The following is a 23,393-nucleotide window of genomic DNA, read 5'->3' as shown; positions in this document are numbered from 1 at the left end:
TAAAATATTCTCTCTGATAGGCCCCATCGTCTATTTTTTAATTTTCACTTTAGCCTTTTTCTTTTGCCCAGTATCTTTCTTAATCAATATGTTCTGCTGAGTCAAAGAATCTTTCCATATTCTTGCATGTGTTACTGTAGCTATAAAAGGTAAGTCAAGTACAATATCTTTGTGAGAGGCATTTGCCCATTCATTTTTGTTAAAATCTTTTTCTTTCTTTTTCTCTCTTGCTTCTCTTATCATTTTTTGTCTCTCCAGTTCCTAGTGTTTCTGCAGTCCATTTTGTCCAATCTTTTTTCTTATCCTCAAATTTGTTTTGTGTGTTAAAGTATAAGTTGTCTTTTCCAAATCCAGTATTTCTTGTAATTTTTTTCCACTTGGGTTAAATCATATTTGTTTGTTTTGTTAGGTTCCATCTTGAAGTCTCTATCCTCAAATTTGTATTCAGTTGTCTGTTTTATCTGTTCCTTCTCTGTTGTTGTTTCCTGGGATTTTTTGTTGTAAAGTTAAATTGGAGATTAATTGGTTTATTTTCAAAGTTATTTTGGATTTCTTTGTGATTTGAAATCATTGTTATTTGAATTAGTTGTAACATATCATATGTCTCCTCTTGAAAAGTATTTATTTTTTTTCTTGATAGGTTCTTTCTATAAATCTCTGATTTTCCATGATGACCAAGAATCCAAATTTTCTTTTCTTTGCAAATAGCTTTGGGGTCAGAGTTAAATAGATACTTGTGATCCAGAAAGTTCAAAGTTTTGTTCCCTGAAGTGTGTAAGTCTCACTTTGTCTGCAGCCCAGATTGTTTTCTTTTTTTGTCACAGCTGTACTCTATTGTTAGAACTTTGAAGGTCACAAGTAGACATTAGTTTTTTCCAGATTTTGCCAAGTCCTGTATGAAAGCCAAAGCTGTCGTAGTCTTGATCCACCACTGGATATCAGCACTGGTTTATTTTTCAAATTTTCAAAATGAACAAATTGCCTTTAAAATGAGAATCTTAACCATTCAGTAACTTCAAACTTATCCAAATTTAGGTTTTATAGTCATTTCATTTCATTTCAATACATTTTGGTTCTTCATAAAAGGTTTAATTCGCCACTACCGTTAGTAAAAGGGTGGGGCAAAAATCCCCCCCTTCACTTTCAGAGGTTTTTTGCTTCTTGGGATTTTTTTTCCTTCAGGAAAATTGATAGGTAGGATAGAGAAAATCGATGTTCTTACCCAGATTCAAGCACACTGTTTACAATCAGCATAAAATAGTGCTTTTGACTTTGGTTGCTTGCAGCTTGGGCTAGACTCTGAAGTTAAGCTAGCCTTTCTCCTGTTGGTTTCCAAGGCTTCTCCTGGACCGATCGGGTCGACCACTGTCTCTCAGAGGTCTCCGGGATTTCCTTCTTTGCTGCCTCTTCAGGGCGGCTTCTGGCCCATTTAGGGTCCCCTAACAGGAAGAAACTCAGCCAAAGGGCATGGAGTCCTGAACCCCTCGACTGCTGCACTGCTGCGCAGGACTGGAAGTCCTGCTCGCAAAGTATGCTATCATGGTTTTGTTCTAAATGTTCTGTGGTTGCTCTGTAAATGAATTCTCCTTTTACTGTCTCCAAAATCAGCTGATCTAAGTGTCTTCTAACTGCAACAAGCACAATGTCTATTGAGATGCTGAGATTCACCTCAATAGCGAGTTGGTATTGGATATTGCCACTATTGCTAATAAAATTCTATTTTAGTATTAATTTAATCAATAGCAGGTAGTGAAGAAAAGCCTGCATTTCCTACCTCTTGGAGGTAGCAAGACATACCTTATGGTCCATACTCTCCAATACATTTCTCTTTAATAAGACATTTAATATTCTCCTTAATAAGACATTTTCCCTTAATACAATCACTAGGTGGCAGTACTAACTAACCATGGCTATTTGAAAAAAAGCTGGGTTGGGCCTAGTTAGTATTTGGATGAGAGGCCATCAGTGAATCCCAGCCCTGTAAAATAAACTGGGAAGAAGAAAGTGGTAAAACCACTTCTCTGTTGTTAAAGAGAAAACTGCATGCATATCAATCAAATCTTTATTAACACTCATAGACCAACATAAGGGTGGGATGCAAACTTTCTTTTTAAAAAAAGCTAAAAATATATTAAATTTGTGGGATACAAGGTGGCCCAAACTAGCAGCTCCTGGAAAGAGCTCCCAACCTCTCACTCCTCTGGCTTAACCTTTTGACTTAAAAAGGCCACAAGAAGAGGACCCATAAATCTAAACTATATGAATATTTCCTTAGAACACCAGGAAATATACAGTATTTGATTTGGAGACATGCCTTTTTAAGGTCTGGATGGAAGACGCCCACATTTATGAAGTTTATATTCTGAACTGTACCAAGTTACACTTACTAAGGCCCATTTTGCTCAGAAGCAGCCCATTGGTTACCCCCAGGTCTTCTTCAAGGTGTTGAGCATTGATGGAAAACCTGCCACAAAGAACTGAGTAACCTGATGTATGCAAGCTACAGAATGTGTATATAGTACTAACTAAACCATGGGAGCATGTGTTGATCTCCTTTGTCCCTATCTTTCCCAGGGACCAGTTGATTGATACTTTTAGTAGGGGAATATTTAAGCCTCATCTATCAACTGAATATACAGATCAGGTAGCCATTGGGAAAGTATTCCCTAGCAATAGGTTGTCTTCCCATATTAAAGAAAGCATATAAGTTAAACTATGCCTCCTGGCTCTTTGGGAAAAAGCAGATTTAAATCATGATTTGACTATTTAAACCCTGCTGCTGAGGATTAGGACTCCTCTCAAGTAGATTTTAGATTAAAAGGGGCTTCAAAGGTGAGAAGATGAGTGGAAAGCCCAACCAACCAGCAAAATCTACTTGGGATGCTGGATTTTATCTTATAAAATTCTCAGATCATCTCTTTGTATCTTAGTCTATTACAAACTGTAGCCTAAATTTAAATTTAAATTTCTGCCTGACAAAACTAGGCCTCTGATCTATTTCAAAAATTTATTTTAAAATAAATTAAATAACGGCCATGCTGCTATTTGTTTAAGCATTGCTAAGGGGGCCTATACGAACTGTTGGGCATGTAATTCCAATGTTTCTTAATCTCAAACTGAGAAATATTGCATTATTCCTATCCAGAAAACAGTTATTTTCCACAATGCAGAATGAAGGAGTTATCAACTAATATCCTACTTCCCATCTCCATTCCACTGCCATTACGTACAAAAAAAAAGTTATAGCTGGAATAACCAAAGATGACTCCTTTTTGGATGTCCTTGCTAATTGCTTAATATATTGATTCAGTTGTTCTGAAAATTTTTTTGGTGTAATCCTTTTGGTAGATAATGTAGATAATGTAAATTCTTGCCTCTTAATGTGTTTTTTTCTTGATTTTGCCTGCCCTTGAATTGTTTTTTGCCAGTTAATGTTTTAATATTTCCTGATACTTAATAAATAATAAAATGATATAGGTACAGAGACAGATATTGAACTGAGTGGTGTATTCTTGCTCTGATCTGGATGTAAGAATTGACTAGGAATTTGCAAACAAAGCTGGAAATTGCCCTCAATCATTTTCCAACAAGAACTAGCTGAGGATAAGACTCTCCAAAGTTCAGAATTCCACATCCTGTTCTGGGACTGAAGTTTACCTACTGTACAAAAGCTTTCTCATTCATTAAAACGCATGCAAAAGTACTCTCAGGAAGAGACACCATTTTGTGTATGGAGACTGTCAAAATAGCTGGAATAGGGAGACAACATCAACCTGAACAAAAGCTGTGAACATGAACTACAATTTATTCAGTCTGTTATTTGACCTGAATTTAAAGGAATGCCTATGTATCTGTACAGAGCTCCTAACATCTCGCAATTCTTTGTTCCCAGTAGCATTTATTCTTAGTTGAAGTAGCTACAAAATCATTAACTATGGTAAAAGCCGGTTTGAGAAAGAGATAGCATGCTAAGTGTTGGATGAAACAAAGAACAGCCACAGGTTGCCTGCCAACAGGTGATGTCATTTGAGTACCCAATGACATTTCTTAGAAATTAAATGTGAAATAAAAATGCCCAATTAGATTACTTCATGATAATAAAGTGGGCAGATTATTGAAGGGTATTTCCAGTTACCTAGTACTTTCAACTTTCACTTCCCTCATTTGCCTTTCAAGAAACACTTGAAAAACCCAGCAAACTTTTTATAAGTTCTCATTTTCCAGCTATCAAGCCCATTGCCAGAACCCAGCAGAACTGAGGCAATTAAGACCATGGAGGATGACCATATTCTTCTCCCACCATCTGGTTCTGCAGGACCACAAGCAAGGTATTTGTAGCTACCACTCCTTTATTTCCTTGAGCTGAGTTTTGAGTTTTGAGTATTACACCCTCCGTTGTATTGAAAAATAGGGGACATTTGATGTAGGTGAGACAGATGGTAATTTGCTGTTCCTTCTGCAACATCTCCATTGTGTCCAGAAACATCGATGCTTGATACTAGAAGGAATTAAGACAAGCATTTAAGTTGACCCTCAGTCTATGATGCCCTCCACATGGGTTGGTTTACAATTCGAAGCATCCCCTCTCACGTGCTGGTCATTATGCTAAATGGGAGATAGTCTGTTCCAACTGGAGGGAATATGGTGGCAAAAGTCACGGTATGGATTACATGGATTTTCAAAATGGAAGAGAAAGCAGTCATGGGAAGCACTGAAGCTATAGCATTATGAAAATTTACATGGAAATAAGCCCATTTGTATCCATAGGTTTGTTTGAATAAACATATGTAGGATTATATTGCTTAGATTATTTTTATTTTTTGTTAAACTATGATTTATTGAATTGACTTTACACTCATGCGACATCATAAAGTATGTTTTATAAATCACAATGGCTGGGTTCACACTATATGCTAAGTCCCAAACCAACCATATTTTGACTTAGTACAAGATTATAAATCTTGTTCAAGGTTAGATATATTTCTTACCCCTGACTCTTTTCATGCCTGGCTTGCTTCATTAGCATAATCAATCAAGGGCACCTCTCAAGCTCACCAAAAAGTTGAGACACAGTGCCTGGTGCTTAAGAAAACCAATCGGGTTGTATGGAGGCCACAGTATGTGTTATCATTATTAAAAATGTATTAAGTTATGGACTAAAACTAAATAAGTATTGGAGCTATTTTTAACCACTGGCACAGAATTATACATTTTCTCTGGTACTTTACCATTTTCCATTTTGTTTTACAATGGTGCTTTGAAAATACAACTCAATTCTCTCTTCCTCTCCTTTTTTTTCCCTTTCAAAGCAGTAAAAAAAATTTCACTTGTTTTGTTGCATTAAAAGTCTCATTTTTAAAAACATACTTGTAGCCACCAATTGTCCTGTTTGCTTTTTTATCATTATTTATTCTGTCCTATAGAACTACTTCGTACATTTTTTTTTGCAAAAAAGGACAATATTGCTTTCATTTTTGCTCCCCAAAATTCATTACATAGGCATCTTACCGCTTCTTTAAGAAAAGCTAAAAGTCTACTGTGTTACTTTTATAATATTCCTGCAAAATGTTCAGGGCTTCATAAATCAGCAGAAATGTGAATTTGAGTTCTCATATTCCCACACCACATTTATATTTTTTAACTGTGCCAAAAGTTGTATCTTATGTGATCAGATGCTGTATGGGGAAAAGTAATCCTTATTAATGGAGGCCATTTTTAGGGAATTATAGTGCTGTAAAGCTGGCTACGGACACTATAAGACATCCAATAATCAAATCCAATCATTTAATAGATTCCAGATGATTAGCTGTTGCTAGGGTGAAATGTGTTCAAAAACCTCTCATCTATACTTCAGTTAGGAGCTCACTTTCTAGTTCCTACTGAGTGCATATTGGTATAACTTGCAGCTAAAATGCTAAACCCTAAAGGTTTTTTTTTCCAAGGCAACAACCCAGTATATTCTGCTTTTGAATCCACTTTAAGGTATTTTAAAATGGAAGACTGCCCAGAGTATATCAGGACACTCAGTGAATGGCAATATCTATCCAACACTATGTGATCTCAGAAGATCTCAGAAGGAGGGTCTGTCCTGGGTGGTATTTAGGGGGCGGGGAACTGCCTGGTGTTTCTAAATCAGGAAGTTGAAAGAACATTCTGGAAGAAAGCGGATCACCTCAGTAATGCTGCCAAGTATTGTGCACGAATGCAGTCAACGAGAATGTAGTTAACAGGACTTTTTCATCTTTCAAAACTTACTGATATTGACGGAAATAAATCTTGAGCAATCAGTCAGTGTAGTGTTATGATAATTATTTAGGTGGTCATAAGTGGAATTCTTTAACCTGCCAGAACGACTTTCCCCCAGTTGTCATGTCTGTTGTGTCAGTTAATGTATTTCAGTTTTTGCCACTTTTCCAGAATTGTCTGGAGAAGACACAACCACTCTAGCAGCAAGCAGATATAATATTTTACAAGATTAAACTAACATGTTAGTTCTGCATACAGTTGAAGGAAACCATACTGAAAGTCCTTCTTTGTTGCTTATACCTGGATATAAAACTTGGCACATGGAAAAGCCCCTTCTAGGATAGTGTTGCCCAACATATCCATCTTTAACAAAACTTTTCAAAAGTCCTTCTTCTGTAACCTATAATTGCCTCTATAATCAGTCAATATTTGTTCAAATATTGTTCAAAACTCCATCTTTTTTTTAACATCACACATCTTGATTATTTTTTAACCACACACACTGTGGACATTCCTGAAACAGTCATAAAGCGCCCGTGTACAAGAGAAGTGGCCAGAACAAAAACTTTGTTATAGTCTTTATGTTGCGCAGGGAAATATTTCTTCTCTTTCACTTTCAACTTCTATTTTCTAAGCAACAGATCCAAATTAATGGATTAGATAAAGGTCGCTTGGGAATTTCCCAATTTAGTTTTTGGACCAGGTCATTTTTGTGATCTTTGGGAGGGGAAGATAGGGGTTTTTCTGTAATTTGGCAGGGGACTTTTTTTTAATTGGCCATGTATAATTTTCTTTTAAATTTGAAGCCTATTATACCGTATCCAGTTTGGTCTATGTTATATATATAAAACAACCATATCTCATCTTAGGTTAGAAGGCAGGGGAGTTGGAAAAGAGGGAGAACATTGGGGGGGCTGGGGGGGCAGCCCTCTCATTTTAGTCCATGATTTCCTACTTCTATTTTAAGAACAATCTAAAGATAGCTATTGTCGAGTCGTCCATTGTAGTGGGATATCAACATTATTGGTCATTTGCTAACTTCCTTTGAGAAATTATGGAGTTCTAAGGTTTTAAAACCACTTGTTAAGATACCAGGAGGTACAATGAGCAGATCTCATATTTTTTTTAAGGAGCAGGTGGGGTGGATGAGCTTTTTTCTCTTCTGTCCCACTTTCAGTTTCCTGCACTGTTTGCTCAGGTGGGTGGGGTTGGAGTATATACTTAAGTGCCTCTATGCTATGCTACATTTGGCAACTTCCAAAGGGAGGGATTTCCATGAGAGAAAAGGAAAATGATACAGGTAGTCCTCAACGTATGACAACAATTGTGCCCAAAATTCATGTTGCTAAATGACTCATTTGTTAAGTGAATTTTGCCCCATTTTATGACCTTTCTTGCCAGAATTGTTCAGTGAATCCCTGCATTTGTTAAATTAATGACATGGTTGTTAGTGAACCTGGCTTCCCCATTGACTCTGCTTGTCAGAAGATCACAAAAGGGGATCATGGGATCCCAGGACACTGCAGCCCTCGTAAATAGGAGTCAGTTGCCAAGCGTCTGAGTTTTGATCATAGGGGTGCAAGAACGGTCGTAAATGTGAAAAATAGTCATACGTTACTTTATTCAATGACATTGTAACTTTGAATGGTCACTAAATGAACTGTTATAAATTGAGGACTACCTGTAATGACTTCATTTGCTCTTTCTCTATAGTTCTTCCTAATTTTAATGAAATCACAAGGGGGAGTCGTCTTGGTATCTCAACTAACCTGGTAATTACCGCAACAGGCAAGAGGTTTGCATTATAAATGGAAGAAATGTCTAAGCAAAGTGTATCTCTAGCGGAATCCTGCAGATGTGCATTCATCACCACTTCAATGCAGATGTTTCAGTATAGGACCTCAGGTTAGAGAGGGAGGGACAGACATTGGGATGACTGGATGAGTACTGACACACAGCTCTTTTATTTGGCAGAGGTTCTTGCGGCCGTGGGACTGCCTACACTGTCTTTTCTCTCCTGGGGGTCTTGCTCCTCGCTGGCCAGGCTGTGACTGTCTACTTTGTGTATCAACATGACAACCAGATCAACAAACTGACCAAGAACACTCAGCAACTGAAACTGGACTCCCTGACCGGCAGCATCTCTAAAAGTTAGTCACCAACCCACCCACCCCCGCCACTCCTTTCACTTTTAGCTGCAGAGCACAAAGATGATAGATGACCCTCAGACAAGGTTTACTTGTGACATCTTGTTTGCAGTTGCACAGGCTCGTCATGATCTCTTTATTTAATCCTGCTTGGAAAAATCCATCTGGTAGGAAAAGGGATTTTGAAAGTAATTTGTGGTTGAGTATGAAGGACAGGGTTTCTGACTCAAAGAAAGCAAGCCAAAATTTCTACTGGGCACACTCACACATGCACAAAGGTAAACATGCTTCAGAGATTTGTCTGGATTATAGCCAGGGACTCAAATTCCTATGTCCCTGGTTTGACACAACTATAAAGGTAGAAGGCACGTGTAAATGTTCTTATATTTATCTCTTTCTGTCTGTTTTCTTTCTTCCCACAGATGTCCGGTCAGGTCCAAAGATGGCAATAGCTAATGTGATGCCTTTGGCCCTGAATGAACCAGAGGTAAATAGGACAGACAGTGAAGGCCACTGCTCCTTTTCATGACTTTTTGTTGTCTATGTGTGTGGAACTCCCATCATCTTGAGCTACTTCAGTGGGCAGTTCTACAAATTCTGAAAAACTGGCTAGTTTTAAAAGTTCACCTTTCACAGTACCTCAACCGAGGGTTATGTAGTGTTCTCAAGACAACACGTTTTTGCACAAACTTTCATGGTGTTTGCAAACTAAATTGCACACAATTTAGAATCGTTTTTTATGCACAAGTGTATTTAGAGATGATGCACACAAAACGAGGCACAGTTATGTTTAAGTGACCTCGGTGCCTCCTTCCTTTACGATCACAAGAACAGGCATGCCACCTACGTACTATAATTCCAGGAAAATGGGAGCTCCTTCTAATTTTCACTTTTCCTTCTCTAAATCCCTCTTTTCTTTCCCACAGTTTTTGCAGATGGAAAACAAGCTGACTAACAGCACTGAGGATCAAGTCAAACGTCTGCTCTTGGTAAGGGTCTCGTGTTGTTACTTTTGCACTTTTGACAAAGCATTGTGTAGATAGTCCAACAAATTTGCATTCAGTAATGCATGAAAATTTGAGGGAAACACACACACACACACACACACACACACACTGCACCACACGCTGTTGTGTTCAAGCTCCTCTCAAGTCTATGGCTCTTCCTTCAACCTACCTTCCGCCCAGCATTAGGCATTAGGGGAGAAGCATGCAGTTTGGACACAGTATGTAGCCTTAAATGCAAGAAGACAATGGGAAAGTCACCTTCCTGCAAACTGTGTTCCGGATAGGCCTGCCAAAGCTGTCAGAAAATGGATTGTCCTGGTGGAGAAACTGTGCAAGATGGTATCTCCATCTCTAGAGAGATTGTGACAGCAGGAGAGCAGGCAGGATTTAGAAAGAGAAGGAAGGCTAGGTTGCTTATATGAGACCCAAATTTTAACTCTAGTGCCCCCAGATCATATGACTGGGGTTGTAAGAATGCATACAGGCAGTTCTCGATTTACGACCATAACTGAATCCCAAATTCCCATTGCTAAGCAAGACAGTTGTTAAAGTGAGTTTTGTGACCTTTCTTATGACCTTTTTTTTTTGCCACAGTTGTTAAGTGAACTTAACTGCAGTTAAGTTACCGATTGTTAAGTGAACCTGGCTTCTCCATTGATTTTGCTTGTCAGAAATTCGCAAAAGGGGATCACATCACACACACACACACACACACACACAAACACACACACAAACACACACACCCAGGACACTGCAACTGTCATGAATACATGCCAGTTGCCAAGCATCCAAATTTTTGTCACATGACCATGGGGATGCTGCAGTGGTTGTAAGTGTGAAAAATAGTAATGTCACTTTTTTCAGTGGCATTGCAACTTTGAATGGTCACTAAACAAATGGTTATAAGTTGAGCACTACCTGTATGTCCCCTAGCTTAATTGTAAAAGGTTTTGTAAGAAAACTATTCTAATGCCTAAAACAGGGGTCTTCAAACTTGGCCCTTTTATGATTTGTGGACTTCAACTCCCAGAATTCCTCAGCCAGGCACGCTGGCTGAGGAATTTTGGGAATTGAAGTCCACCAGTCATAAAAGGGCCAAGTTCGAAGACCCCTGGCCTAGAAAGAGTAGGTGTCCTTAACCTACCACAGAAGGAGGAACAAAAGACAGGGAGAAAGATGGGTGCCGTGGAGACTGAGAGCAAGGGAGAGCAAAGGGATATTAGAAAGTTATGGGGCAGCTCATTCAGGCTGGCGTCTAAACTCAACCATTAAGCTATTCTCAGCAGAAAATTTGCCCTTCTTCTTGGTTAGAATCCGATCTGAGACTTCACTACTTTTGTAAATCTTGTTAATCCACTTTGCGTTTCAAGCCACGAAGTTGACTGATGAGTGTTTTTTGCCCCCAATGATCCTTGACTGCAGATGCGTACAATCTGTGGAGGAACTCAAAACTCGGAGAAAAATGAGAGTGGGAAGTTCCTACTTTAGTCAATTTTACAGAACCTAGCAGTAGTTTCTGCCAAGATCTAAGGAAGCTGCCTATGAAAGCACAGCTTAGCAAGCCAGAACTTTTAGTGCAGCAGTTTGCACCGATTAAGTTGATTAGCAGTTTGTTTCTTCAAGCAACAAAGCTCACCTGTAATTCTGTGCTGGTTTTTCAGTCAGTTATGTAACTGCTCTTGCTACGTGCTCTCACTTTAACTGTGCGAAGAGAACTGTACTTTCTATTTCACGTTCCCTTCTTGCTTGATCTGTGTGTTATAGGGCCACTCCCCAGCCTATGTACTCACATATACTCGATGTTAAGTTATGCTAGATGAGTGAAATGGATGTTTCAAAACCTCTTTGGCCTATCTGCTTTTCTCCTGATAAGAAATTACACTCAGATTTGGAATCCTACTGACATGATTGTCATCCCCATTAGGTAGACCAGGCTAGGAAATAAACTCTACAGTAGCTTCTGAAACTCTGACATTGGTTGCAATAATCTCATTGTACTACACCTTCTCGGCCGCGCGAGTTGTGATGGGGGCTTCCCAATACTCCCATGTAACACCTCTGCTCCATGAGCTGCATTGGCTTCTGGTTGCCCTCCGGGTGAGATTCAAGGTGCTGGTGATGACCTATAAAGCCCTAAATGGCATGGGTCCGGGATATCTGAGGGAACACCTGCTGCCGGCATCAAGTTCCCTTCGTCCTGTGTGCTCCCACAGGGATGGCCTTCTCAGGGTGCCGCCGGCAAAAGATTGCCGGCGGGTAACACCCAGGGAGAGGGCCTTCTCTGTGGGGGTACCTGTCCTTTGGAACCAGTTACCCGTAGAGCTCAGGACTGCCCCTGATCTTCGTTTGTTCCGCCGGGACCTGAAGACCTGGCTCTTTGAGCTTTCCGGCCAGGCCTGAGAATTTTAATTTTAACTTATTATAATTGGGTTTTAATTGGAGCTATAGGCGTTTTATATTTTACTCAAGGATAATTTAATTATTTTAATTGTTATTAACTTTTTGTATTTGTAGTGTTATTTTAATTACCTTGTGAACCACCCTGAGTCCCATGGCAGAAGGGCGGTATATAAGTTCAATAAATAAATAAATAATTCAACGAATTAGGGAGGTGTCTGCCCAAACCACTTTCTAATGTCATCTGTTTCTGGACTTAAAAAAACCTTTCAGCTTCTTTTGTCTAGATAGCACCTGCATGTCTCCATCAAGGTCAGCTTCCTTATTCTTTACAAGGAAGAGAATTTAAGAAGGAAATTGGAGGGAGGAAAACTATGGGGTAGGGATGCCAGCAACCTATCCCATCAACTCCTTTCTATTTAAATTACTGTTCAGAAGAATGCAGAGGTGATCCAGTTCAACTGTGCAAAACTGTTGCAGTCATGACTAGATGATCTTACATGTTATGGCACTTCATTAGACAGCTGAAACCAAGTTGCTCCTAATGTATAAACTAAGCCTAGTAATCAACCTGGTTCATACAAAGTCATCACACACGATGCTTCATTTGGTCTAAACATGTTGCATGAAACTGACACCAGTTGTTTCAGTACGCCATAGTTAAACAAATCATAGTTTGGCATAATGTGAATTTGTGCACAATCCTAAACCGTGAATTAAACATAGTTTCTTGATCAAGCTGCTTAGCCACATAATAAGCCAAAATGAAGTGAAAAAGAATAATCAGCATATGATCTTGGTGCTCTTGAACAACGGCCCTTGTATCTTTTCTGTAAATATGTTTTTTTTCTTTAAAGAGAGAAAACCCAACCAGAACTTTTCCTGAATTAAAAAGCAACTTCCTGGAAAATATGGGGCACCTGAAGATCCACATGGCTTACAATGACTGGAAAGTAAGTCTCTGTTGTTCCTGGAGTCCTGTTCCTCCTCCTTAGATGTCCCTGATTTTCTCTCCTGATCCCCCATCCGTCTTCTGTGATTCTCTCATTCTTATCAAGATGCTGGACTGCCTTATTCTGATTTCTACTATCACTGCGAGGCTCACGCATAGTTCCACCAGGCCCGTGTCAACCAGCGCCATTCAATTTGAATGTTCAGTTGACTGAGGTTCATGTTTAATGAATAAAAGATAATAATATAATAATAAAGTTGGAAGGGACCATGGAGGTCATCTAGTCCAACCCCCTGCTCAGGCAGGAAACCCTATACCCTACTTACATGAAAAGCATCTGCAGCTTCCTATGGGTCTTCAACAGCCCTCTTTAGAAGACACGGATTATTTCCCCAAGGGGTTAACACGGAGGGGCAGAACTATAGTGGCCTTAATTTAATATAATTAAGCTTCAGTAACGATATCTGGTCTTTTTGCAGGAGTTTGAAACCTGGATGCACAAGTGGCTGATCTTCCAAATGGCCCACAAACAGAATACAGAAGAAAATGGTACGTATGCTAGACTTGAAGGAAACAAACAACTTTTAAGCATGAACTAAGGAAATTCTTGCAGCCAAACAATGAATTCAACATTCAACTCAGAGCAGATCAAAATGTTAGATTTTACTGGTGCTTATCACCCTAAAAAGGTGTAGAAAATGAATAGGAACAGCAAACAATATTCTAGAAGGCAGTTCCGAGTATTGCGATGCTATCAAGCTTTGTGGGGAAAGTTAAATACTAAGGTATATGCAGAAGGGTCAGGATAGAATTTGTCTCCCTACATCCCATCTATGAAGCTTTACTTATAGAATAGAAATCTTTATTGGTCACATGAAATTGGACACACAAGGAATTTGTCTCCGGTGCGTAAGCTCTCAGTGTACGTAAAAACAAGTGATAAATCATGATCATAATCATAAGATACATTCATCAGAAATCATAAGATACAACACTTAGTGATAGCCGTAGGATACTAAATAAGCCATCAACATAAATCATACTGGGATACTAAATAAAATAAAACATGTAATATAAACCATAAGATACAAGCAACAAAGTTATAGTCATAAAAGGATAAGGAAACAGGTAATAGGAAAGATGAGAAGGATAATAGTAATACAGCCCTACTACGGTAGGTAGTTTGACAGTGTTGTGGGAATTAGTTGCTTAGCAGAGTAATGGCATGGGGGAAAATACTTTCCTTGTGTCTAGTTGTTTTGGCATCAGTACAGTACAACACAGGTAGTCTTCGACTTATAACCTTTCATTTAGTGACCATTGGAAGTTACCAAAGCTCTGAGGAAAGTGACTTACGACCATTTTTCACAGGTACAACCGTTGCAGCATCCCTATGGTCATGTGATCAAAATGTGGGCACTTGGCAACTAGCCTGTGTTCATGATGGTTGCCCTGTCTTGGGGTCAGGCGATCACTGTTTGTGACCACCTCAGCTGGCTTCTAACAAGCCAAGTCAATGGGAAAAGCCAGATTCATTTAACGACCTCACGATTCACTTAACAACTGCAGTGATTCACTTAACTCTGGCAAAAGGGTCATAAAATGAGGCACAACTCACTTAACAACTGCCTTGCTTAGCGACAGAAATTTGGGGCTCGGTTTGTGGTCGTATGTTGAGGACTTCCAGTACCTAGCGTTTTATAATAATGAAGAAAGCCAATTGCAGGAAGATGCCTTTGGTTTAAAAAAAATATTCAAAATACCTGCGTCTGACCAGCAATATTGGATGATGAGGTCAAGAAAGTGCGCGGCACGGGCACATCAGGGCAAACTGTGATGTGCATGTAGATATATGATCAGGGATCATAAGGGAAGAATGGGGTTGGGTGTGTGTGTGTGCAATGGCTCAGTGGTTAAAGATACTGAGCTTGTCCGCTGGAAAGCTGACAACCTGGATTTGAGATCCGAGAGCTGCACAACAGGGTGAGCTTCCGTTACTTGCTCCAGTTTCTGCCCACCTAGCAGTATGAGAGCATGTAAGTACAAGTACATAAATAGACACCACTTTTGATAGGAAGGTAACAGTGTTCCATGCAACTCGGTGTATAGTTGTGCTGGCCACATGACCACAGAAATGTCTTTAGGCAACACTGGCTGCCTTGTCTACGAAACAGAGATGAGCACCACCCCCTAGAATCGGACACCCCTGGGCAGAGGAGACCTTTAGGGGAAGAACTCAGCAGTTAGTGCTTTGTTTGACTGGAGAGAAGCCCCGTGTTCCATGAAAGAATTCAAAGGCCCCATCTTGTAAGTGGAAATCTCTTCTTCTGTTCCAAAGGGAATTTTGCCATTTCCATGAATTCCTTCTCTCCATCCTACATGGCCCCCCCATCCTCCAAACTAGCTGGGATGGAGAGTGGGAAGAGGGAAAACTCCCTTCCCGAACAGACTAATTTGTGGGAACTAGAGGAAAGTTTGGTTCCATTCTCAAACAAGCCGAGGCAAGCCCATTACTCAAAGGTAATGCTCTGCCTAGAAGGCTTTTCTAGAGGCAAGTGTGTTTTTAATTGATGCCAGGGGTATTGCTCCTCTCTTCATCCAAATGTTGCTTGAATTCAGCAGTCTTGTTGCCAGCTGTAAAATTATATTCTGTGCCCTTCAGTTCCTTTTTGCATAAAATAAGCCACTTGTCTTCGGCCCTGCAACAATATATTTCTGAGAGCAACATGTCCAGGGGAATTACTGAAGAAGGTGCCAAAGAATATTGCCATTTGGTTATAACTCATTGTGTAAAATATTCAAAGCCCCTCTTGATGTAAATTGACCAAAGTCTTAAGCTGGGGAAAAAAAATCCCCATCTTTATTGTGAGTCTATATGTATCAAGAGCGATGCTCCGTGCCAGTAGCAGATTAGAGCTGATCTCAGTGAGCAAAAGAACAAGAAGGATCTTAACTTGAAAAGCAGCAGCCAAGCCAATCCTGTCTCTTGTTATCCCTTCTTCTTTGCTGGGTGTTCCCTGTCATCCATTGGAGATCATTTGGTGGGGGCGGGATGTCTTTGTGGATCCATTAATACAGAACTAGCATGGCTTTTGGAACAAGCTATTTGTGCAGTTGTCAGGACCCACCCCAATCCACATCTTAGGAAAACAAAAACTCTTGGAGTCAGTTCTAGTCCAAAAGGAATTTTTACTAGGACATGTTTGGTTGTGGAAATACAAGACAGGACCTGGTATTGTTTTACAGACTGAAACTTTATAAAGAGTTCCCGGTTCAACCCCCCTTCCCTCAACCCCATTTGGTCAGCCCCCCATCATTACTTCATGTCATCCCTTTCATGGGAAAAAGGGAACTTCGGATCTTTACGGTTATTGCCTTCTTCCTTTACAGATTCACATGGAGACACAGGCCAGATGCCTTCTTCCTTAACCCTCCCCTTTGTTCCCCCAGTTCAAAAGGTTTCCCTTGGTCTTTGAAATAACCTAAGGCAGGCTGAATCCACATCCGCTCCTCCTTCCTCGGGAGATGGCAGAATCCAGGGGGGGGGTAATGTTTTAAACATACATTTATGAATGGATTCTGACAGCAGTACTGATTGTTTTGGTACTACAGGATGCCTGGCTTGGGAATCCATTGTATCTGTAGCTCCTTGCCTTTCTACAAAGAAGAGGCAATGGACAAAATGTACACAATGCAGGTAGTCTTTGACTTACGACAGTTCATTTAGTGACCATTCAAAGTTACAATGGCACTGAAAAAAAGTGACTTATGACCAATTTGTCCTGGGGCCACGTGATCTCCTTTTGTGGCCTTCTGACAAGCAAAGGTTGCAGGTTGACCTGTACCTGTTAACTTATTGAGCCTGGTGGTTGATGAGCTTTTCATATTGTAGAGCCCAGATGGAAACAGAAGAGAAAGCACTGGAGGTCACAAAGCTGAAGAATGTGCTCTCTGTCTCTGTCTCTCTCTCTCTCTCACACACACACACCTGGCAATAAGTGATTCATTTAATACTTCAGTTGTAAGCTAGAAGTTGCATCTGTGAGGAAGGAAGACCAGAAGTGCAAATTAAGAGCCTCTTCAGTATAATTTAAAACCCATGGGACCATCTTAGGCATTTTAGTAACTCCCTCCGTAAATGATTCAAAAAACGCTTCAGTAAGTTCAGTAACTTTATGTAACAAACTTGAGCACCAATCTTGTATTTAAAAAGAATTCTTCCTTCTGTGATTTCTGGGGTTTTTGAAATCAAACCCCCATGGCTGAGATTTTCATATCAATTAGCCACCCAGCAGTCATCAGCCACTGCCCCCATTAGTGGAATTTATATTAATACTACCTCCATTAAACTACTCATTAGCGTTTGCTCTCATTAGGCTAAATGGTTTCCCTGGGAGCCATCCCAACGAAATAGCTGTCCTAATTAAAGTGGCATATTGTTACAAAAAGCATTATTTCCTTACCCTTCCCTTTTCCTTGGTGCAGCCACAACGGAGCAACCTGTTTTGATGATTAAGGAGCAACTGACACTGTCAGCCAAGCCATATGTTAAAATTCTGCTTGGAGCTTCCAGACTGCTTATGTGTGTTGCAAGGGCTGTGCAGAAGACTTGGGCGCTCCTTTTCCCTTGCAATGTGTGTTGTGTATGCAAAAGCCCCACCATCCTGGGTCAAACTGTATTGAGTGCTTCCCCCTGAGAGACTGGTTTTCTGGAGTGTAGTTGTTGCCACATTCTGAGAAACACTTCATTTCTGAATTATGCTCGATATATATAAATGTGTCCTATTTAACTTTATCCGCGCGGGAGAATCCCACCTCTTCTGACATAGTTGAAGTACAACTCCCACCACTCCCCCTCCCATATTTTTTTTATTTATGTTTCATCCAAACTTAAAATACAAACTCTAAAAGAAAAAAGAAAACAGGAACAAGGCAAAATGATAAACTAAGACAAAAAATGGGCATAAAAAACCCATACCCATGAATTGTCCCCCCCACTTGAATACTAAGTATATTTCAACCATAATAGTTCCCCCCCTTGAAAACAGATCTGCAGTTTATGAACTTCTACAATTCTGTTTACCAAACCTGTTTGAAGTAGCATCTACCCACTGTAAAAAAAGAATAGGTAAAGGTTCCCCCGCACATGCGTGCTAGTCGTTTCCAACTCTAGGGGCCGGTGCTCATCTCCATTTCAAAGCCGAAGAGCCAGCGCTTGTCCGAGGACGTCTCCGTGGTCATGTGGCCGGCATGACTAGACGCCAAAGGCGCACGGAACACTGTTATAAAAAAGAATAGATAACAGCTAACAGCAAAGCTAAACTTCAAAGCCCTCTGTTAACAATCTATTGTAATTAATGCACAGAAAGTCCACAATAACTTCTAATCTATCATAAACTATTGCAATCATTAACTTTGATCTGTCCAGGATCAAATATCCTGGATAGTTGACAACTCCATCCATTCCTGGCCATTCTCCAACACGAAGTTTTTTTAAAAGAGAGTGAACAACCATTTGTCTGAAATAGTATATGGTTTCCTGCTTGAGCAGGGGATTGGACTAGATCAGACATGTCAAACACAAGGCCTGGGGGCCAGATCCGGCCCGTGAAGTGATTTCATGTGGCCCGCGAAGCCATCCTGGAAACAGTGAGGGAACGGCCCCCGCTGCCTTGGCCCTGGCCCAGAGACCCTCCTTCTGCCAGAAACCCTCAGATCTGTCTCACTCCTGCCCAGGCCCCCATAGGCACCCTTGATGCAAACGATGTAGAGCTGGCTATGCCCACCCAGTAGGCCATACGCACTTTAGCCATGCCCACCCAGTAGGCCACGCCCACCCAGGCCACACCCACCCGGCCCTTTGAGGGCAACTTCAATGCTGATGTGGCCCTCAATGAAATTGAGTTTGACACCCCTGGACTAGATAGAAGACCTCTAAGGGTCCCTTCCAACTCTGCTACTCTGTTATTGTCCTTGCTGGGCAAGGCTGAGGGGAGTTGACACCACAGCCTGCACTGACAGACATGCACTCCGTATCATCATATGCTCTCTTCAGAAGGCAAGGGATGTGATTATTGTGATTTACATGTGCTTTAAAAGGACAGCGAGAGTACTGGCAGTCACCTCTAAATGTTAAATTTCCTTGGTTCTCCCTTTTTTTTTTTAAAGGGAAAACCAAGTGCCAGAAGGAAGAGTGTGTTAAGGGTGTCCATCCAGGACGATTCTGTGCCCATTGTGATGAAAAGGGGAACTATCTGCCTATGCAATGCCATTCCAGCAGTGGCTATTGCTGGTGTGTCTACACAAATGGGACAATGATTGAGGACTCTTTAATCCGTGGACGTCCAGAGTGTGATGGTAAAGAGCTTTTTTCTGCTATCAAAGGGGAAAGTTACTCATATGATGGCTATGGCTATGAATATTAAATTAGTTTGCCGCCCATCTTGTAGTCTAAAGCGACTCTGAGTTGCTTACTGTGCGATAAAATATACAAATATCCAGACAATTATAAATATAAAAACAGATTAAAATTACAAAAAAATTAAACTAAAAGTCCATAGGTTTGGAGTGAACAAATGGGAGTTCCTTCTCTCTTAATGCACCAATCACCTCCAGCCAACAGCTTTTCCTTCAGGACACTTTAGCCAAGTTTTAAGGTGTTTTCTCAAGGCTAAAAAAGAGAAGGCAGATCTTACTTCCTGTGTAAGAGATTCCAAAGGACGGGGCCATGGCAGAAAAGGCCCTTCTCCTGGATCCCACTAGTCAAAATTCCTTGGCTGATGGGATCTACAGTAGGCCCCTTGAATGGGACAGGCCAATCCCACTGGGAAAAGATGGTTCCACAGATATCCCAAATTCATGCTTTAGATCAGGGGTGTCAAACGCGCAACGTTATGTGACGTGTTGCGACGTATCATGACTTTTTTCCCATTGCTGGCAATGGGGTGGGCGCAATTTTGGCATGATGCATCCGGCCCACGGGCCAGCAGTTTGACACCCCTGCTTTAGATGACCAACATCCTGAATTGCACCTGGAAGCAGATTGGCCTCCAGCAGCTGAGGCAGGGAGGTTGCTACACAACAGGGAGGCTGGTATTGCAGCAACGCTCCCATTTGATCTGGTGAGCCTCGTCTCAGAAACATGTGGAAACTTGGGGAGCATGGTCCCTGAAAGCCAAAAGACTCTTGAATGACAACTGCCACTCCCCTTCCCCTGCCCTGTGGCCTTGGTTGGTGCCAAATCCTAACACCCCCCCCCCCCCCGGAGTTTGTTGGATCTTGGTAATGCATGCCAGGCTGATTTGCTTCTCCCTAATGAGATTGCAAATGAGGAGGGGGGGGGCTTGGCATTCATCATTACAACCAAAGTCCTGGGCCTCCAAGAGAGTAATGTGTAGTATCTGGGAATGAGTTCAGAGGGCTGGAATACACCACTGGTCTTAAGCATAGGTGGCATCTTCCCCTGAAAAAGCACCTGCCCTTTGGCTCCCATCTATATGCCCACTGCTAATCACCATTTAAATGAATCGACCCACTTTGTGACCTCCAGGTGATCCTTCCCCTTCAGCTCTGGCATCTCTCTCCTCTGAGGCAGAGGTCCTTCCCTTCCTTCAACCATCCTTCAATAATATAAAAATAAAATTAGTGGAATATTTGTGCTTGTTTTTGTAAAACCAGTGCATCAATGCCTGGTTCAATGGAAGTGGTTGCAATTCCTAGTGAGTTTTCAAGTGCTCGCCAGAAAATGTTCATCTAATTTTGCTTTTCGTGTGCTTCATTCTTGAAAAATGATGTTCACAAATGTATACAATGCCCTCCGGCTATAGTCTGGTGAGACAAAATGATTTTAGAAAAATCCATTTTTTAAAATCAGGACAAATGATTTCTGCCACACTTTTTGTAAATTGCTTAGTAAAGTCACCATCAGTAAATGGTTTTGATTTTTTTTTGCCATCAGATTGTCTGTCACATAACTTTCACAATAGAGTTTGAGTTGTAAATTGTTGAGATGACAGACTTTTTAAAAATTCTGTGATTTTGTTTTTTAAAAAACATTCCTCGGTATGCATTGAATTTGGCAGCATGTTTTTAAATATAATCTGCTTCTGAATTGTAATTGTTAAAAACTGACACGATTCCTTACAAATTAAGCATAGTAGCTTATTATTTGTCTTGACAAAAAAGTATTCAACTCTCCATTTTTCATTGAGTACTCTTAATCCACAATTTTCCTTTTTTAGGGTTTAGTTTTCTTTTGATAGGATGTTGAAGCCTTGCTGGCATAAAAAAATAAGCAATTTATTTTTCTAGTATTAGCAATGGTGCATATGTAATTATATCAGTATCATGAGCAAAGAACTATTTAATTAATTTTTGCACTTATTCTACCACAGCTGCTAAAAAGCTATTTTAACATATTAAACTAATACAGCAAGCCCAAGTGCAATAATTAAATAAGAAAACTTACATGTCTGCTTCCCAACAAAAAACTTAGAATGTTTTTTTTTGTTGGATTAATATTAATAAACACCTGTTTTCGCAGGCACACAAATCATATTATCACACGCATATTTGTTATTGCATTCTATTTCTATTTGTGTAATGGGCAGGGGAGGTGAAGTTAACACTGCTCTGCACAGCGTTCCATTGTTGCCTACATAATCCATACTCAAGTACCATGTAATCGAGTCATGAAAAATATAGCTAAAAATCACATAATAAGGTTAAAACGTTATGATTGTGGGGCCGCATTACTGCATGTGGGCCGCAGATTGGACATGCCTGATCTAGACCAAAGTGAGGGGCTGTTTGTTCATAGACAAGCTAATCTAGGAGTATAGGTACATCATGAACAGGAAAAAGCTAATCTTCCTGCATTAATGGTCCAGATTTTTCAATTAGAATCACTTTGCCTCTAGAAGAATACGGAGCTTTTTGTAAAACCAGCTTTATCGCAGGGTTAAACAGTGAGTCAGTTGCACAGTTCCCAGAAAAAGAATAGCTGAAGATTCTGAAATACACACAGTAAAGGAACGTTGGTAAAGATGACAAAATTTGCAGAGGCAGGAATTTGGTTAGGGAAAAGGCAACTACATTTATCTGTGACTTTATTGTTTTGGTTTTTTTTCCTGAAAATGGAAAAAAGTAACTTTTGATTTATGGGATTAGAAAAGATAGAATATGGAAAGAAGGAAGCAATGACAGAACTATAGAGATGGAGGACAAAGTATAAATGCATTTATAACTGCTGTAAAGATCAGAAGCCACTTCTCTGTATCTTTTTTTCTTTTCTGTCTTTTTTCTTGTATTTCTTTTCTTTTTCTTCTTGAATTTGTATTGCTTTTGACTTTGTGAAACATTTCATATCTCTCTCTCTCTCTATATATATATATATTTATAGGAATAGCTGGTCATACTGAACCAGTCCACCCTACTCACCACAGCCCTGAAACAAAAATTCCCCAAGGAGGTAATAAATGCTGCATTAATTAATTCTTTCAGATTAAGAAATAAGATTTTTCAGCTCTTTAAATGTGCAAATATTTTGTCTTCGCAGGCATTATGGATCCTGAGAATGTGACCTATTCTGGAGATCAAAACTGATGGCTCTCTTCAGGTGACTTGAGAAGAATCCTATTCAATCTGACCAGAGTCCTCTCTAGGGCAGTACCCTGCTTTCCCAAACGCCTACCCACAGATTGCCACGGCAGCCTCTCCCAACTTTTTTTTTTAATCCCATTTATATCCTGCCCTTCTCCGAAGACTCAGGGCGGCTTACAAGCTTAGCAGTAGCCTTCATTCTATGTATATGCCTGCTTATTAGGGCTTTCACCCCCCCCCCCCAAGCGGCATTATTACAAAGTCAGTTTAATTGCCCCCAACAATCTGGGTTAATACTCTTTATATGGCTGAATGTTGTTCTATTTGCACACTCTTTGTCTTGCTGGCTAGGAACTGTGTTGAAATCCCACCTATCTGGAGATACCAGGTTAGGTAAGGGTTGGCCAAGGGTTACTGTAAAGAAGATAAGCTCCATAGCTCCTTAACGTACTCCTTATTTCCCAGCTGATGCTATCCACCTCTGATTCAGAAATGCTAATAATAGCGACTTGTATCTTACATTAGCTGTAAATATCTACAATACAATAAAGAGTTGCAGTTCAAATGTTCTGAAGAAAAGGAAAAAAAATATCTCGACTGCATCCAATTGGCCTAATATACTGCTGGATGTGTAGGTTTCACAGATTCCAAACTTGATAATTCTTTCGATGCAGCTCCAATTAGATTGCAGAACATATAAATGTCTTTACGCTTCATAATGCTGGAACAAAAAAAAAAGCTTTTTAGATATACGCATGTGTGAAGAACACATGTATGGATATAAAAGCTAAATGAGCAACTTCCTTGAATTGGTTTGATCAAGTTTATTGTAATGGTACCTTAAATATTTACAGCTGTGCATTAAATAAATGTTGCTTAGAATAACTTGCAGGGCGAATGGTCTGAATAAAAGGAGTTTGTGGCAGTACATGGGTAAGTGAATAATGCTATAGTAATCCATAGGATATGATTAAAACATACATGATTGCTTTGTATCTTGAAAATATGAGATGGACTTTCCCACTTTAGAGAAACCAAACTAGA

The 23,393-nt window shown here is 40.1% G+C and overlaps 1 protein-coding gene across 1 annotated transcript; it reads left to right on the top strand.

Annotated features, from left to right (window-relative positions):
* Positions 1-4,169: 4,169 nt before the first annotated feature.
* On the top strand, positions 4,170-22,365 carry CD74 (CD74 molecule). The gene is made up of 9 exons (XM_081317370.1): positions 4,170-4,328; positions 8,221-8,396; positions 8,816-8,880; positions 9,320-9,382; positions 12,655-12,750; positions 13,229-13,298; positions 18,918-19,106; positions 22,150-22,218; positions 22,306-22,365. Exons 1-9 carry the CDS (start codon positions 4,273-4,275, stop codon positions 22,350-22,352), a joined length of 831 nt encoding a protein of 276 aa, XP_081173496.1. The 5' UTR covers positions 4,170-4,272; the 3' UTR covers positions 22,353-22,365.
* Positions 22,366-23,393: the final 1,028 nt, after the last annotated feature.

This window comes from Vipera berus, assembly GCF_964194415.1.
Source record: "Vipera berus genome assembly, chromosome: 2".
Classification (NCBI taxonomy): Eukaryota; Metazoa; Chordata; class Lepidosauria; order Squamata; family Viperidae; genus Vipera; species Vipera berus.
Note: the sequence above shows the minus strand (reverse complement) of the source record. Positions and strands in the feature narration are given on the sequence as shown.

Coding starts and splice junctions, on each gene's coding strand:
- CD74 (XM_081317370.1), top strand. CDS start 4,273: ATGGAGGATGACCATATTCTTCTCCCACCATCTGGTTCTGCAGGACCA. Junction 8,881..9,319: donor TGGCCCTGAATGAACCAGAG/GTAAATAGGACA, acceptor TCTTTCCCACAG/TTTTTGCAGATGGAAAACAA. Junction 22,219..22,305: donor AACAAAAATTCCCCAAGGAG/GTAATAAATGCT, acceptor TTGTCTTCGCAG/GCATTATGGATCCTGAGAAT.